General features: G+C 36.9%; 1 protein-coding gene across 22 annotated transcripts in view; it reads right to left on the bottom strand.

Moving 5' to 3' along the window:
* Positions 1-18,182, bottom strand: part of gramd1bb (GRAM domain containing 1Bb) — a 214,759-nt gene that overhangs the window by 27,833 nt on the left and 168,744 nt on the right. For 10 of the 22 annotated variants that reach the window (XM_067420124.1, XM_067420125.1, XM_067420123.1 and 7 more), the window contains 3 exons: positions 16,915-17,130; positions 10,013-10,033; positions 1,198-1,218 (listed from right to left, as the gene is read on the bottom strand). In XM_067420124.1, the coding sequence (XP_067276225.1) occupies positions 1,198-1,218; positions 10,013-10,033; positions 16,915-17,130 (258 nt within the window). The remainder of the gene's footprint in view (positions 1-1,197; positions 1,219-10,012; positions 10,034-16,914; positions 17,131-18,182) is intronic. The other 12 variants (XM_067420126.1, XM_067420118.1, XM_067420120.1 and 9 more) reach the window with 3 other exon arrangements.

The following is an 18,182-nucleotide window of genomic DNA, read 5'->3' as shown; positions in this document are numbered from 1 at the left end:
TAAAAATATTCTAGTTGCTATTTTCACTTCACTTCACAGTCTTAATAGCCACTGCCTTAAAACGAGCAAACAAATTTGTAAAACATGCTGACGTATTAGTAAGTCATGGGAACGAATTGTTAATTTGTGGCCACGATATGCATATTTTTTTTCATGCATTTCATGTGTGGGGCTTTATACTATAATGATAATTAATTATATAACGTAAAAAGTACCATGACGTATTAAAAGTATTTTTTAAAAATAGTGAATGCACTTTATTATACAGTACATGCACTTTCAATGTACTTATAGTGTACTTACCCACAGTAGTGTACGGTAACTACACGGGTTAAGGTTAGGTTTAGAGCTAGGTTCAGGGTTAGTACCTAGTTATTACCCAGTTCATTCAAAACAAGACTGTAAAATAAAGTGCTACCGAAAACAGTACCACAACAATATTGTTAGGCAAAAGTACTTCATAGTACCACATCAATATTATGGTATGTCGCAATACATTTTTTGACACACTATGTGATGCAGAACAATGTTGGTGACCCAAAACTTGAAGAAGCGGATGGCTGTAATCAGTCACGTTGACACATGGATGTACAATATGAGGAAATTGATAACAAGATTGTGAGTCAGATAATATTTGCAGATGAACCGCTGAATGTCAGAGGAAAGAGCAACACATCTGTAAATCATTATTAAAATAACACAATAACTCTTGTTTGATCACATCAATGTTCACATCTGACACACACACACACACACTTTTAAGTCAATTTAAAAGTAATTCTCTATTTAAAAAACACAACCTTTAAATAATATTCCCTATTATAAAACAACAATTAAGTAATAAATAAAAATGAAATTAATTAAATGTTATTATCCTGTTCCCTTGCCTAAGCAATGTCATGTTACTGTATCACAAAGAACACACTGTATAGCAACATATATGGCTGCTTATATTTCAAAGTAGGTGGGCACAAAATCAATAGTGGCAGTATAAACACACACACACGCACGCACGCACGCACGCACGCGCACACACACACACACACACACACACACACACACACACACACACACACACACACACACACACACACACACACACACACACACACACACACACACACACACACACACACACACACACACACACACACACACACACACACACACACACGATTAATAGGAAGTGTGACTTACGTTGTACCAGCTCTGGCTTTTCTGCAAGAGAAGGAGAAGAAAATTATTATATTAAGCAGAGCAAAAGAGCTGCTATGCAGAGCATTATTTGCATACGCCCCCTCACACTGAGTGTGTATTTACAGACTGTGAGGGTTGGCTGAGGGCCTGTCATGTGGCAGCTGGTAAAGTCTGTTAGACTGACATTTCCCTTCACTGGATAATTACACGTGTATACATCATTTGGCCTTTCCACAAATATCGATATAAAAATAGATGGTTAAATGAGCACTTTCAAAGGTGAAATGTCATGGGAATAAGACAAATTCACACCCGTACGAACCAAAATAGAAACTTAAAGAGAATTTTCAGGAGGTGTTTGTGTACCGGGCTGACATCACTGATGCTCTATTTATAACCCAACAGTCTAGATGATCCTGAATGTTGTTTCACTCGGGCGTCTGCAAGTTTATATCGGATAGTTTGAAGGCAATCGATACGCTAGTTTACAGCTAAAAGAGAAACATATAAAGATGATTCAAATAAACTTTTAGTAAATACACATATTTAAAATTTCCATTCTCTTGGAAAATGGACCAAATATATCGATGACATCAGCTCTTGTTTCGAGGGAAATCCAGATCATTGTCTAATCAAATGCTCAACAGAATATGGAAGCCCTTTTCCACACCAAGAGTTAAAGTAGCCTAATTGTGACTTGATTTTTAGTTCATATCTTATGTGAATTTAAATGGCAAATATTGTAATCTAAAAATGTTTCAATTATATCATTAGGACTTTTTTCCCACAATTATGACTTTATATATTGTAAATTGACCTCATTAGTCATAATTATGACTTTATATTTTGCAAATTTACTTCATTACTCATAATTATGACTTTATAGCTTGCAAATTGACTTACAACATATACTTCATGATATTAGTTTATTTCTAGTCTGAGGGACAGTCACTCATGTCAGAAAGTGCTAACTATAGTAACTTGTGAGATCAGCGCTGATGCTGATTTGCATACTGCATTTGAACGGTCCACCTAGTAAACACGTTGCCATAATCAACCACGGCATCATGTTCGACCAGTATCACGTAGTGCAAGCGGGTTCGGTTCGGTGGAAAAAAATTCTTAGGTTCGGCAGAAACCGAACCCAGTCAAAAAGCTCAATATTCGGCCGAATCCAAATCCTGGATTCGGTGCATCCCTACTTAATATTTAGCTAATTGATTTCATTACTCATAATTATGACTTTATAGCTTGCAAATTTACTTCATTACTTGTAATTATGACTTAATATTTTGCAAATTTACTTCATTACTCTTTAACTTTAACATTAACTTTAAAGCATGCAAATGTACTTAGACATAATTATAACTGCCTCAGTTTTCTTTTTATAATTATGACTTTATATCTTGCAAATTGACTTCATTAGTCAATTAGAACTTTATATTTCACAGTGACTATTTCTCATAATTATGACACTATATATCTTGCAATCATGACATTGTCTCAAAATGTGCCTTTATTTGTCATAATTATAACTTTATATATTGCAAAAATAATTTATTAGTCATACTTATGACTTTATATCTCACAATGTGACAATTTTTTTGTAATTATAACAAAATGCCTCACAATTTGACTTCATATTTTGTAATTATGACTTTATATCTGGCAAAGTAACTTTGTTAGTCTTAATTATGACTTCTTGTAATGTATCACAATATGACTTTATTCCTCATAGTTGGCTATATCTTACAAAAGTGACTATTTCTCATAATTATTACATTCTAACTTGAAATGTGACCATTTCTTGTAATTATGACTAGATCTTGCAAAGTGACTCGCCAGGCTGTGCCTTTAACTAAAGGTCAAACCCTTTAATGTGTCCGACCCCAGCTTCCTGTTTCAAAAGGATCAACACAGGACACAAATTTGCATTCGTCGAAAACATTTCATGGGGTCTTTAAGGGCATGATCACCGGCCTAGGAAACAACTCAGGTAGACGTGGAAAAAATAAATGTTCTTGCCAACAGAAAAGGAAGTGTGAGATATATGTCTCCCCAAAAACAGTCTGCATTACTGGAGATGAACTAGTTTAACTGATCTTTTATAGAACAGACAACCATCTGAATGAAATAAAAAGGGGCAAATACAGAAGACAATTTCTCACGCTTTATTATTAGTTTGAGGTACGACACATGATGGGCTCACTTGTTTTATAGTCTAAGTGAGCAGACAAAATGACAAGGAGTGTGTGTCAGCTAATAAGCCCTTCAATTAGCCCACTGCCCCTAAAAGAAGGACATTATGTGTGTGTATGTGTGTGTGTGTGTGTGTTACTGTGAAAGATTAGCTGGACACACAGCTCTAGTTGTGTCTCGTCCATGACCCTTTAAACCTATAGATAAACTCACACAGACCTTCTAACACACATACTGCTCTATTCCGTCAAGGCTCAGGGATTGGGCGGTTTGATGTGGGCTAATCTGATCTAAACTCAAGAGAGGTGTGAGACGGGTCTTTCATGTGTACATGGGGACAGAAAGAGAGAGAGAGAAAGAGAGAGAGAGAGAGAGAGAGAGAGAGAGAGAGAGAGAGAGAGAGAGAGAGAGAGAGAGAGAGAGAGAGAGAGAGAGAGAGAGAGATGGAGGGAGGAGGAGGGGGGTGAGAAAGGGCTTGGAAGAATAGTTCAGGGGTTCTAACATGGATGAAGTAACACTTAAGGTATAGTGTCAGTTCAGGGGTCAAACGAAGAACAACATGAAATGCTTACTTTAATCAGGTTTAATCTGTCATACTGTAAAGCAATGAAAACAGAATGAAAAAGAAAAACAGAGAAACTGGAAGCTCATTTTATGCATTTGGCACATGCCGTTATCTATGAGTGACTTGTGTGTGTGTGTGTGTGTTCCCAAAGAATGACACCCAAGACTTCTGTGTTGCTCGTGTCAGTCAGCTGTCTACCTTAACAGTGTTTGGTAGGAATATTGTGCTCCTGAGTTATGTAAAATTAATAAATAATCCCAATTCCAAGGTTTTTTGCAATGCAATAACATAAAAGTCCAAAACTAAGGCTTGAGTAAAGAAAACATGTCTATTAAAATATATATGAATACCAAACAAATCTATAAAACTACCAACTTTTTTAACCCAAAATAAATGAATGCACCTATCCATAAGGTAAAGAATTATATCAGTGTAGGAAAATCACCTATTAAAAGCTATTTAATATACACAAAGATGGTGGCCATGATGAGATCACGCAGTGTTTTAACCATGCACACACATGCTTTCTCTGGGCAGCAATAAATGCACTACAAGCAAATCTCCTCAGTGACGTATTAATACATATTAACAAGGTATTAATACGTAACATTTACAGGTAAAATACGAAAAAACTTTTTGTTTTTGGATAGATGCTAAAACATACAGTATGGACGTACTGACAACATTTTAATGTAAAGATTATTACTTATTTACAGCTTAAAACATTTAAAATATTTCTTCATATATTTTTATAAATATCCTTTTTACCATTCGATAGAGGATATATACATAACATATAAAAATAATGGACAGAAAAGTTACAATTTTAGTAACAATATAGCTTAAAAAAAGATATTTTGAGCCACTAATCTCACTCCTACCTCTAAACCTACCAATAACAATTTATATAAAATATGAAATATAAAATATGTCCAGTTATGAAGAAAAACATAACAGACAGAACAAGTGTAAACACAATAGTTGATTCTCTCTGACAGGATATAATAGTTTTGTATGAGGTACAGAGCAGAATTTAAGCTATTATCCCGATGTACTGTGTGAAGCGGCACATTTGTCACTCAAACGCACATCAGCCTAAACACGGCCTGTCGTGATCTGTGACGGAGCAATGAGAGCCAATGAGTGTTTGATATCACTGCCGGTAAACATGTCCTACAGCTTCTTGATGCCACGGTTTGTGTTTGGGTCTTTCAGTTGTGTTTTGATTTCTGTCACGTTTCTTTTGTCTTAGTTTCCCGCCACTTGGTTACCTTCATTAGTTTAGTTCAGCTGTGTCCAGTTAATTATTCAATTTCATTTCCCTGTTCAATCATTCGTTGTCAAGTCACCGTTATGTAAGAGTGTGTTTTCCTTGCTGTTCAGCCTTGTTTCTTAGAGTTGTTCAATTCAGATATTATGATTCTTCAGTTTGTTCCTGTGCCACGCACATGACAGTTGCGTTTATATATACAGTCTTGTTCAAAATAATAGCAGTACAATGTGACTAACCAGAATAATCAAGGTTTTTAGTATATTTTTTATTGCTACGTGGCAAACAAGTTACCAGTAGGTTCGGTAGATTGTCAGAAAACAAACAAGACCCAGCATTCATGATATGCACGCTCTTAAGGCTGTGCAATTGGGCAATTAGTTGAATTAGTTGAAAGGGGTGTGTTCAAAAAAATAGCAGTGACTATTTGTTTGACTGTACAAACTCAAAACTATTTTGTACAAACATTTTTTTTTCTGGGATTTAGCAATCCTGTGAATCACTAAACTAATATTTAGTTGTATGACCACAGTTTTTTAAAACTGCTTGACATCTGTGTGGCATGGAGTCAACCAACTTGTGGCACCTCTCAGCTGTTATTCCACTCCATGATTCTTTAACAACATTCCACAATTCATTCACATTTCTTGGTTTTGCTTCAGAAACAGCATTTTTGATATCACCCCACAAGTTCTCAATTGGATTAAGGTCTGGAGATTGGGCTGGCCACTCCATAACATTAATTTTGTTGGTTTGGAACCAAGACTTTGCCCGTTTACTAGTGTGTTTTGGGTCATTGTCTTGTTGAAACAACCGTTTCAAGGGCATGTCCTCTTCAGCATAGGGCAACATGACCTCTTCAAGTATTTTAACATATGCAAACTGATCCATGATCCCTGGTATGCGATAAATAGGCCCAACACCATAGTAGGAGAAACATGCCCATATCATGATGCTTGCACCTCCATGCTTCACTGTCTTCACTGTGTACTGTGGCTTGAATTCAGAGTTTGGGGGTCGTCTCACAAACTGCCTGTGGCCCTTGGACCCAAAAAGAACAATTTTACTCTCATCAGTCCACAAAATGTTCCTCCATTTCTCTTTAGGCCAGTTGATGTGTTCTTTGGCAAATTGTAACCTCTTCTGCACATACCTTTTTTTTAACAGAGGGACTTTGCGGGGGATTCTTGAAAATAGATTAGCTTCACACAGACGTCTTCTAACTGTCACAGTACTTACAGGTAACTCCAGACTGTCTTTGATCATCCTGGAGGTGATCATTGGCTGAGCCTTTGCCATTCTGGTTATTCTTCTATCCATTTTGATGGTTGTCTTCCACGTCTCTCTGGTTTTGCTCTCCATTTTAAGGCATTGGAGATCATTTTAGCTGAACAGCCTATCATTTTTTGCACCTCTTTATAGGTTTTCCCCTCTCTAATCAACTTTTTAATCAAAGTACGCTGTTCTTCTGAACAATGTCTTGAACGACCCATTTTCCTCAGCTTTCAAATGCATGTTCAACAAGTGTTGGCTTCATCCTTAAATAGGGGCCACCTGATTCACACCTGTTTCTTCACAAAATTGATGACCTCAGTGATTGAATGCCACACTGCTATTTTTTTGAACACACCCCTTTCAACTAATTCAACTAATTGCCCAATTGCACAGCCTTAAGAGCGTGCATATCATGAATGCTGGGTCTTGTTTGTTTTCTGACAATCTACTGAACCTACTGGTAACTTGTTTGCCACGTAGCAATAAAAAATATACTAAAAACCTTGATTATTCTGGTTAGTCACATTGTACTGCTGTTATTTTGAACAAGACTGTATATATATACACACAGTAAGTGCGGGATTTTTCATTTACGGTCGCTACTGAGAATAGAGATGAAGATTGCTGAATAAATGCACAGACTTGGGTCAGTTCACATGGATTCTAAATAGGCATGTACCGATATGCATTTTTTGGCTGATAAACATTAATTCTATCGACCCTATCATAGACCCGGTGCAATGTGAGTGTTTTTTTGCTAGTTTCAGCCCGAAACAGTTTTCATTTTCACGTCCTACGTTGTTTAAATAGCAAATGCACGCTGGTCTGAAAACCAGGTGTGTGTTCAGGCGCATTGTTGGAGCGTTGTTATTTTGAGGAACTGAAAACGACTACGCTATTGACCAAAAAAACCCCTGGTCTAAAGTCAATGGTGCAATGTGTTTTAGTTATTTAAAGGGCACGTTAGTAATATGTGTCTATAAGAGAATGGGAGATGAGACTCTGATTGGTTTATTGCACATTACACCCACAACACACTCATTACTCATTGAGAGACTAGATACAACCCTTTCGGACCATGTGCCTGGAGCATTGACTATTTTGTTAAATGTATTTCATTAAATTAGCAAAAGTGGATTCGTACATGCCATGCGCCTTTAGACCATATGCTTACATCGATTAAATAGGGCCCTTTATATTTGAAAGCTGACAACTGATATATTGGTTGATAAATCTAAATCAAAATTTTTAATATAATTTTTGAGACCCTGATTACAAAAAAAAAAGTTTCACCAATAAAGGCCATGTCCCAAGCACACAATTTGTTCTCATTATAATTTAGTGTAGCCTATATGACAGACGTGTTGCACTTAACTGTATTTTCCTTTTCTAAGTGATTCCAATCACATTTCAAGCAGTTTAAAACCCATCAAGGTGAACAGTGCACATCTTAAGTGTCTCAGCTAAAGGAAAGAATCCATTATTTATCAGCTTAATAGATCAGTCAAATTTTCTTATTGGGTTACAAATGATAACATAAAAATGTATATATGTCATGAATCCCTAATTCTAAAGATTTAGATTACAGAGCACAAATAAAACTGATGGCCATTCTTCAGATGAGATGTTAAACCGAGTTCTTGACTGGGTTCTGTAAAAAATCTGGCCAAATTTAAACTCTTTGGCCTCTTTTCATCGTCATGGCCTCCTAATCAATCCCCCTCTCCTGATTGGCTTCATCACTCTGTCTCCTCTCCACCAATCAGCTGGTGTGTGGCGAGCGCTCTGGCGCAATATGGCTGCTGTCGCATCATCCAGGTGGTGCTGCACATTGGTGAGGTTGAGGAGATCCCCTTCTATATGTAAAGTGCTTTGAATACCCAAAAAAGCGCAATATAAATGTAACATATTATTATTAATTATTACTTTTGTGAATTCATTCTGTGTTTTTGGTGTATTTTATGGTTCTGTTGTCAGTCACAGTTTAGAACTTTACTGAGAAAATGCCTTTAGTGTTCCCTGGCCATATTATTATCCAATAATAATAAATCTTACATGATAAATAATGGTTAAATGATTACAGAAATGATTAATTTAAAGGTTTTAAAGTATGATCTTATTAAACATTATGTAATCCTTTAAAACAAACTTTCAGAAATCATAGAACAGAGCAAAATGTTATAATTTATTACTAAGTAGATGAGTAAAGTGTGCTTAATAAATGCGACTGAAAGTATAATGTCATTGATATTGACAATTGAATACAGTAGAGATATTTAATGCCACAATTTTAATATTCATAAATAAGGATTCATACATTCTAAAAAATGCTGGGTTGTTTTAACCCAATGTTGGGTCCAATATGGACTAACCCAGCAATTGGGTTGTTTTAATCCTGCGGTTGGGTTAAATATTTGCTTAAGACAACCCAATCGCTGGGTTAGTCCATATTTGACGCAACATTGGGTTGTTTTTTACTCAGAATTTTTTAGAGTGTACACATTTGCACAGTTGTGAAGTTCTTCATATATGAAAAATATACATTTTACTGCTGTCGATACGTCAATATTGTGCATTTTAGTGTCTATGGAAGCGCAAGTAAATGTACCACACTTTATGGAAGATACATATGAATATTCATGAGACCACATTGAATAAATCCATACATGAATCTCGACTACATTTAATGTGGTTGTGGAATGAATACACTTATGCAACATCTGTGCTACGATACAGTCATTTGTGTTGTCTCTGAAATTATTGGAAATAATGTTAGGAATTTCACTGTTTTTATTTTATTTGAGAAGACTTTTAAGGGTTTACCAGTTACCATAATGTAGAGAATGTACTAATGTACATGATAAATATAATAAACTAGATGAGGTGAAATAAATCATGCGTATGATTTGACGTTCTCTTGATTTGCGCTTACATTAAAATTGCAATAATTTGGATGAAATGTAAAAATAAATGGAAACACCTGATTTTAAGGTGACGTACATCTTACATGTCCTTACTATAACAGTAAATGATGAATAATTACAAGTAACTCATCGTAAACCAAACTCTACATAAGTACAATCACTTATATCATTTACTCAGTACTTATTTGTGTAATTACACTGTAACAACGTCACCTTAAAATAACGTGAAACCAAAGATAATTCTCAAATGAGAAGACTTAAATAATATCAATAAACAATCATTTAAACATCACTGTGCAGGCCTAAGTCAAATTCTTCATCTCTTTAACCAATTACCACACTCTTATGCAGAATAAATGAATCATTGGTGACAAACACGGCTGCTAACAGGAAAGCGGATGGAGAGAAAAAGGAATCTGTGTATTTGCTTAAACAAACACTTGGACACACACTTGCATTCACACAAACAGGCAGAGTCAGACAAGACAAATCAATAACAGCGAAACAGATCACTGGAGGAGGTATGCAGACACAGCGGGTGTAAATAAGGGCGAGAGAAGAACAGAAGAGAGAAATGCTTACTTTGGAAAGTCGCTTGTGAGACTAGCATGCATCGAGGAGAAAAACAGAAATCAGAAAACGGAACACAAATCAGAACAACCACAAACAGCGAGAAGAACATGATAGTCAAGTTTAGATCAAACATTTTAAAGGACATCAGCAAAAGTATTGAACTCTAGAAAGAAAGAAAAAACAGCAGAGTGAGTGACAAAATAAAAGGACACAGGAAGAAAAAGCGACTGTCACGGCTGAAATGAGACAGACAGACAGAAGGATGATGATGCAGCCACTCTGCATTTTTTACACATCATTTCACATAATCATCTCTCCATTCACACTATCCACCCGTCCATTCATGCACTCATTCATTCATTCATTCCCACATGTGAATGTGATTTTTGGGATGTTTAGCAGACATAGAAAGCTGCATTAACAAATAATCTGTTGTCTAGCTCAATTTATTAGCAGTTCTCATTCTCAGAAAACGATTTTATTTGACAATGTTACGTGTGTCTCAATCAAGGAGGTCTAGAAGATCTGAAGAAATCTGTCCATAAGCATTCATGGCAGGAAACAGAACTGTTTTCCAATGCCAGCCTGCAGTAGATAAAGAATCTTTTTGGAAAAAGGCGGTGTAGTTGTGTAATAGTAAACAATGCTTGTTTAACTATAAGTCACAATTTAACTGCATTTAGTTTGCACATATATAGATTACAGTTTTTCTCGATTGCTTAAACACTATAACCAGGCTTTTGAACTAAAATTTCAAAACCATAACGCCATTTATCAAAAAGCACACCCATTTCACTAAACTATAAACACTATTCCCTGTTTTCATGTTGAGTCAGATTTGTTAAACTGTCACTGCAAAACTCTACACACAAATCCCTTAATTTCTCATTGCCTAGACCATGTGGTCATTTAGAAAGCACTAGCATTCAATATTGTTCACTCAAGTCAGCTTAGTTTTAGCTCAATTAGCACACAATTACCCAGGTGAAAACACTAAGAGTCAAAATTTAACACACATCAATCAGAACTTTCAAGATACATAAAAGTGCCAGAGTCAGTTCATTTGAGATTTGGAACAATGGATCCACAAAGAAATGAAGGAAGAGGTCAAGGAGGGAGAGGAAGAGGACGTGGGTGGTGAAGGAGGAGGAAGAGGACATTGTGAAGGAGGAGGGAGAAGAAGAGGATGTGGTGAAGGAGGAGGAGGAGGAGGAGGAGGAGGAGGAGGAGGAGGAAGACAAGCAGTCTCGGATGAAATTAGAGCCAGTTTAGTTGATCATATGAGAGAAGTGCCAATCATATGCATATACCACATTTTATCATAAGTGTGGGGACATGCACTGGTCTTGGTCTTGACTCAGTCTCGGCCTGTCTTGGTCTTGGTCTTGACTCGGTCTCGGCCCTTCAAAGTCTTGGTCTTGTCTTGGTCTCGGTTTAGGTGGTCTTGACTACAACACTAGTGGAAAGTGTATGATCGAGAACCTTATATGCTTGTTCACCTCGTCCAGGCCATGTGTCAGTAGATGCGTGCCAGGGGTGGATCAGGCATGCAAGAGGATTTTACCCCCTCTGCCAGGCTAGGGCTATAGCCTGTGATGTGGATGAGATTCTCTGGCCTGGCCCAGACCAAAGACGGGAGGCTGAGGCAGAATCATTTTTTTAGTTTTTAGTTTTTGTTTGTTGTTGTACTGTGTAGTACATGAATGAATAAAAATGTGCCAATGTATCCATTGGTTGTGTCTTTTGATCATCATGTGAAAAGGTTTGTGAGGAGGGAAACCACAAGTAACATAACTTAACAGTTTTGGAAATGTTGTTTTGAATTTATTGCACCAGTGTGTTAGACTATGTTGTAGTGTGTGTGATTTTGAGGGCTTGTGTGTCTTGTCTGACGGCAAAGTTTGGTTTTTCAGCAAGAGTAAATGGTTTTGAGTGTAGAGCTTCATTTTGACCTGAAAATAGGTTGTTTGGGAAATTGGGTGAGACGTTATGGATTTGTGTTTATAGTTTTGAGAATACGAGGCATAGTTTCAAGAAACGTGTTTAAGCAATCGAGAAAAACTGTAATATACAGAAAGGACACAATCAATTATCAAAAGTGATATTAAAGACATTTATAAAGTTGCTAAATATTTCTATTACAAATAAATGCTGTTCTTTTGAACTTTATATTCATCAAAGAATCCTGAAAAAAATTGTCTCATTGTTTCCAAAACAATGTCAAGCAGCTCAATGGTTTTCAACATTGATAATAATCAGAAACATGGGCGTCGGAACGATTCTGTGTGTGTGTGGGACAAAACCCACCAACTTTTTAAGACCAATGATTTTGGACCCACTCACTTTTATCGTCTCTAAATCAGCACATGCCTGTTTACCTTGGCTACCCCTTAACCGAGAAACTTATTAAGAAACTTATTATTAAACACATGTTAAACGCTTTATTTCCCCTTTTCTATCATTTTCTCTTTTTTATTGAAAATAAATGCCTTTCCGATCTGATATGTGATGGGAAAAGGGAGTAGAGCGAGTGTGGGAAAAGGCGGATTCAAACCTCTGATCGATTTACGTCAAAACTTGATGCCATGCGTCTTACCCCTACTCTATAGCCACGGTACATAATTTAGTGATTTCTGTAATTTTGTCTGGCCCAATCAATCGTTTAGCAAATGGCAATTTTTCTATCTGGACACGGAGCATAAAAAACATGCAACTTGTTCATTATCATTATCTGTGAAACTGTTGATTTCTATGGCAGTTAAATGAATATAGTCTTTTTATTAGACTATTGGTATTGACTGGTTTGAGGTCTTTATTCGTGGGATATGGCCTCAAACGCACCATAATGGAGGAAATCACTAGCCTAGAAATCTAGACGCACCCTAGCGGCAGCAAATCTAATCTGCCCGCGAGTGTCATCTAGCAACTCTCAATATCCTCCTGAGCTGTATTCGCCTAACTCTTGCCGGGCCAATCACATCGTGTATAGAGTTGGTGGGCGGGGCCATAATGACGACGGCCGAGTTGCATTTGCGTGCTTCTAGTAAACACAGAAACTGGCGAACGGCGGTCTGTCGAATCAGCTTTGACCGCGACTCTGGAAGACTTGGGAGTTCAACTTTTAGAACAAAGAACGGCACTGAAGTCATTCTTAAAAAGGGAAGATGTGTTCTGAGTTTTGCCGACCGGATACGGCGAATGTTTAATCTGTCAACAAGCTCTGCTTCACCTTCATTGCTCTGGTTGGTTGTAGCGCTATCCTATCGCGTGCAGAGGGAGTTTGAAAGACAACCGTTTATCCCGCCCCTCGGATTGAGCCGTCAATGGTGAGTTTCCAGACAAAACATCTTGATGTGGGTCTGGCTTGTCAGGCTAGGAAATCACATCTATGAAATCATTTTTTTTTCTGGGGGCTACTGACCCACCAACTTTTTATTTGCCTCCAACGCCCATGATCAGAAATGTCTCCTGAGCAGCAAATCGGCATATTACAATGATTTCTGAAGGATCATGTGACACTGAAGACTGGAGTAATGATGCTGAAAATTCAGCTTTGGACACAGAAATAAATTACATTTATAATATATTACAATAGAAAACAGCTAATTTAAAAAGTAATAATATTTCATGATGTTACATGACCAAATACATGCAGCCTTTTTCAGCAAAAGAGACTTTTTTTTCAAAAGTGTTATTAAATATCATGGCATTTTCTATAATAAATAAATAAAGAATAAATGGCACTGTTTCCTGAGAATGAGTCTTCTAATTGTGATCTGAAGTTCAGTAATTGTGTCCGTGAGTCAGTGCGGTCCTAGACTTCTGGGAAAACTTTGTAAGGTGGCGCTGTCAATGCTTTCATAAAACCCCCCACAAGACCCCCAAGCCCTTAATCTGTTCTTTCAGAGAAGTTTTACTGTCAACCAACAACAGTGAGTTGAAACAGTCAGAAATACTATACAAAATAAAATTACAAACAATAGGACAAATACAATAGGAGAAAGATGCAAATGAAATAAACAATTTAGCCTATAGCAAGTGCAGAATTTAAATAATACAATGCAAAAATAAATTTACATTAATATACATTGATTCTTCTTAAAGTTACTAAAGATATCCAGTGAAGAGCAGTGAATGATTCTCTCATTTTCTTTTGCTATTTGCAGCAGCAGGTTTATTAGGCCGCTGTCACTTTGAGCCATATCATACATCATGAGCAATGCAACAGCAGGCGTGAAGTGTTTTTTTTTGTGCTAGTTTTAGTTCAACACAGTTATCATTATCACGTCCAGCACCGTATTACTTAAATAGCCAAACTGTCCTCCAAAAAAAACCCCAAAACGACTCTATAGGTCGTTTTTCAAGCACGTTATTACGACCTTTATTTACGTTTTAAAGTAATGCGCCCTCTAGCTGGCATAAAAATAATGACAATTACGTCTGACGTCATGAAATTATGCAATGTTATTAATGCAATGTGTGGACTTTTTAACCATATATATATATATATATATATATATATATATATATATATATATATATATATATATATATATATATATATATATATATATATATATATATATATATATATATATATATATATATAGTTGTATAGTATATACATATAGTTGTAAAAAAAAAAAAGAAGCTTTTTATAAGCACACGTGTTCCCTGGGATCGAACTAAACTTGTATATTACAATGCTTTACAACTAAGCTTTGCAAAACCTGAAATAATATAAAAGGGAATATATAAGGGAGAAAATGCTTTAAAAAAAAAGGTTCCTGCTGTCAATAAGAGCGCAACTTTAGTAAACGCTCCTATGAGTCGTATTTAACATTTTTGAAACTGAAAACGGCTGCGGCATTGACCAGAAAAAACCTGGACTAAAGTCAATAGCACAGTTTTTTTTGTGTTATTAATAGAGTGTGTTTGTAATATGTGCCTATAGGCGGGTGCATAATGTGCGTACACTCTGCTTAATACACACAGGGACACACATATTTATATATATATATATATATATATATATATATATATATATATATATAATATATATATATATATATATATATATATATATAAAAGGATTGCTCTCTGGAGAAGCACTCAGTCTTTCCGCTCGCAAATACCGCCACGTAAATAGTGAATTTGTGAATCTGTTTAAAGGAGTACTTCAGCGCTGGGAAGATGAATCTGTATTTAAACTGGGTCAATAATGTAGTAGAAATGTGAAATTATTTTTTACTTTAGTGCTTTCTAGACTGAGAAAAGACAGAAAACTTATTTTTGTCTCATGGGGATGAAAGACTACAATTCCCAGAATGCTTTGCTGCCCTGTGAGGCCATTCCCAAAGCCACCGCTATTAGATTACCGAATCACTGATCACTTTCCCACAGCGACCGTGTTCATTTTCATAAAATCAGTTCAGTTAGAGAACAGACGCTACAATTAAAAACTGAACGTGTCTGTTCAATATGTGATTTAGCCGCTGAGGGAGTCTCACAGCCCAAACGCTGCAGGAGTCAGATATATTGACAGTCATGGATGAGCTTGTGATGAAAGCTGAGGTAAACGCGTCCGCGGCATAGATTCACAGCGCATGTTCAGTCTGGCGCATTTTCAGTTCATGCCTTTAAAAGCTTAACTTTCATAGGAATTAGTTTGAGAAGTTGAAAGACTTACTTTTCCCTGCTGGCCGCACCGTTCGTTTACATCAATGCCAGAGGCTGCAGAGTTGAAAACATGCGGAAATGGCTCCCTCTGCTGGCTGTAGTCTTTAGCCTCTGGCCAACAATTCCTTCGATGGCGCAAATTGACGATATTTGCGTCATGGGAGGAATTTTTCCAGAAATAAAATGCATAAATCTCTTGTCTCAGGGGGACATGAGGGGGGAAAGCACAATCATTTGAATATACTCCAGGGTTTCTACTGATACAAAGCCATATGCTAATCGCTGAAGTAACCCTTTAAGTGCACACCCGAAGCCTAATGTAGCATGTACACGTCCATGTTTCTCTCCATCTTATATCTCACACACAGAAAGCTGCCTGGGAACAGCGTCTCTTTCACAGGTGAATATGCGTTTAACTCTTTTTAGTATCGAGCACATCCGGTAGGCGTCTGTATATTATGACAGTCATGTTACATGATTTGACTGATTTGGATGTTATGTAGGAAGGGCGACAGTGCACCGCTTTAAAGGAAAGGAATGTAATGTAGCATCATTTTTTCATAATCGTTGGAAGCCAAAATCGAAACCGAAACTAAAATGCTAGTCATTAAATCATCTCTGAGAGCAACTGGGGCCCCTGGTGGTTTGAGGGCCCTATGCAACATGCGTACTTTGTGTATAGGGAGGACCGGCACTGCTGTGGGTGATGCTCTGTTTGGTCTTGATTGAACAAGTTTACAAAGATTCCTTTTGCCGTTACTTCACCCTTTCCTGACTTCACACAACGCATGAGGGCTTTGGTTGAGGAAAGCAAGAAAGCAAGTTTGATTTCCTTTCTGTAACTGTCTGAGATAGACTAAAGATAAACGAAAGTCCCTTTTGAACATAATTTCAGAGTAAAAATAAATATATATACATAACTATTTATAGCAATTTAATAGACCTGCATGGCACAGATTACTTACAAAGACACTATTGTAAAATAATGGAAAAATAATGGGTTGGGTAATGCCATAAATTGCCACATCAGAGTCTATGGGTTGGAAACATGCTATGATTGGACAACAAAAGGCAAGTTGGCAGGTAGGATCCTGGATCTCAAACGAGGCCGTTATTTATAAGTGCATCATATTCACTACACAGCAGGCTTCCCAGTGGAGGCAATGTTGTACTATATCTGGTGGAGAACCAAAGAGGAGCCCAACAGGTGAGGTTAAATGAGAAGGACATACCTTGGAGTTCTTGCCCCCGCTGCGTGTGGACTGGCCGGAGAAGGTGCGTGCGACCAGCTGCTCAGGGGTGGAGGGAGACTTGGAGGTGTCGGACTGCTCTGAGCCTTTTTCCACCATGTTGTCTGTCTCAACGTTCTGCAGAGTGGGAGAGCGACAACGCTTCCGCAGAACCGGAGAGCAAGCAGGGGAGCTCCGGTTAGAGTTACTGGCAGTGCTGGAGAGAACGAGAGACACAGAAGAAGACAATTCACCTTCTTCACAAACTGTCATGACACATTTACACAGTTTTACACAAAAAACAAACATACAAAAAAGCTTTTTGTTATTTTCCATTAAAAAACTTAAATAAAATACTGTACTTCGTGTGAAATTTCCTTTGCATTTAATTACAGAAAACTAGTTAAAGTCAGCATGCAACAAAATTTTGTGAATGCGATAATAAATCGGGATGCACATCAGAATCAGTGTTAGTGGTAATGCATTACAAAACCAGTAGTTACATAGTAAGAAACTAGTAAAGTAACGCATTACTTTTAAAACACAATATCTGAGTTACTTTTCCAAATAACTAATGCAAGTTACTTTGTTTTTCCATGTTCCATGTGCGCTGTGTGAACATGATGGTTATCGAATGTTATTGTGGTTCTAGGCTAATGTGAGCATGTATTTACTCATCTCACTTGCACAAAAACAGATTCAGTACTCCTCAAAATGAATAAAAACAGTGAAATGCAAACTTGTAATATTCCGTAAATTATAAAAACATTGCTGCTGACCTTTGATGATCCAGTTTAAACATACTAATAAGCAAAAATGACTTGTTAAACATCACATTTGTGTTAAATGAATTAAATTAATTTGTATAGTGCTTTTTACAATACATAACGTCCTTTTTTTTTTTTGCGACCCAGAATGGTTTGAGCTGCGCCCTCTACTGTACAGACATGAACATGAGGCTTATTCATTCCACTTTAGGTGTGAAAGGGCTTTTACATTTACCAAAAATAGCACTTTTGAGGGGAATTAATGTAATGCATTACTTTCCATACTAAGTAACGTGATTAGTTACTTTTTAAAGGGAAGAATATTTTACAGGATTACTTTTAAAAGTAACGTTTCCCAACACTGTTCAGAGTGAAATGGCTTTTCGAACAAGAACAAATCTAGGGTGGGACTACATTTCCATGGGGAATTGTTTGGATGGTTATGGTTTGCTATTAGTCGATCTCAAGTGAGTAACAGGTTGTCCCGCCAGAGAAGAGATGTGT

The sequence above is a fragment of the Pseudorasbora parva genome, chromosome 16 (genome assembly GCF_024679245.1).
Source record: "Pseudorasbora parva isolate DD20220531a chromosome 16, ASM2467924v1, whole genome shotgun sequence".
NCBI lineage: Eukaryota > Metazoa > Chordata > Actinopteri > Cypriniformes > Gobionidae > Pseudorasbora > Pseudorasbora parva.
The sequence above is the reverse complement of the archived record's forward strand: the minus strand, read 5'-3'. Positions and strand labels throughout refer to the sequence as shown.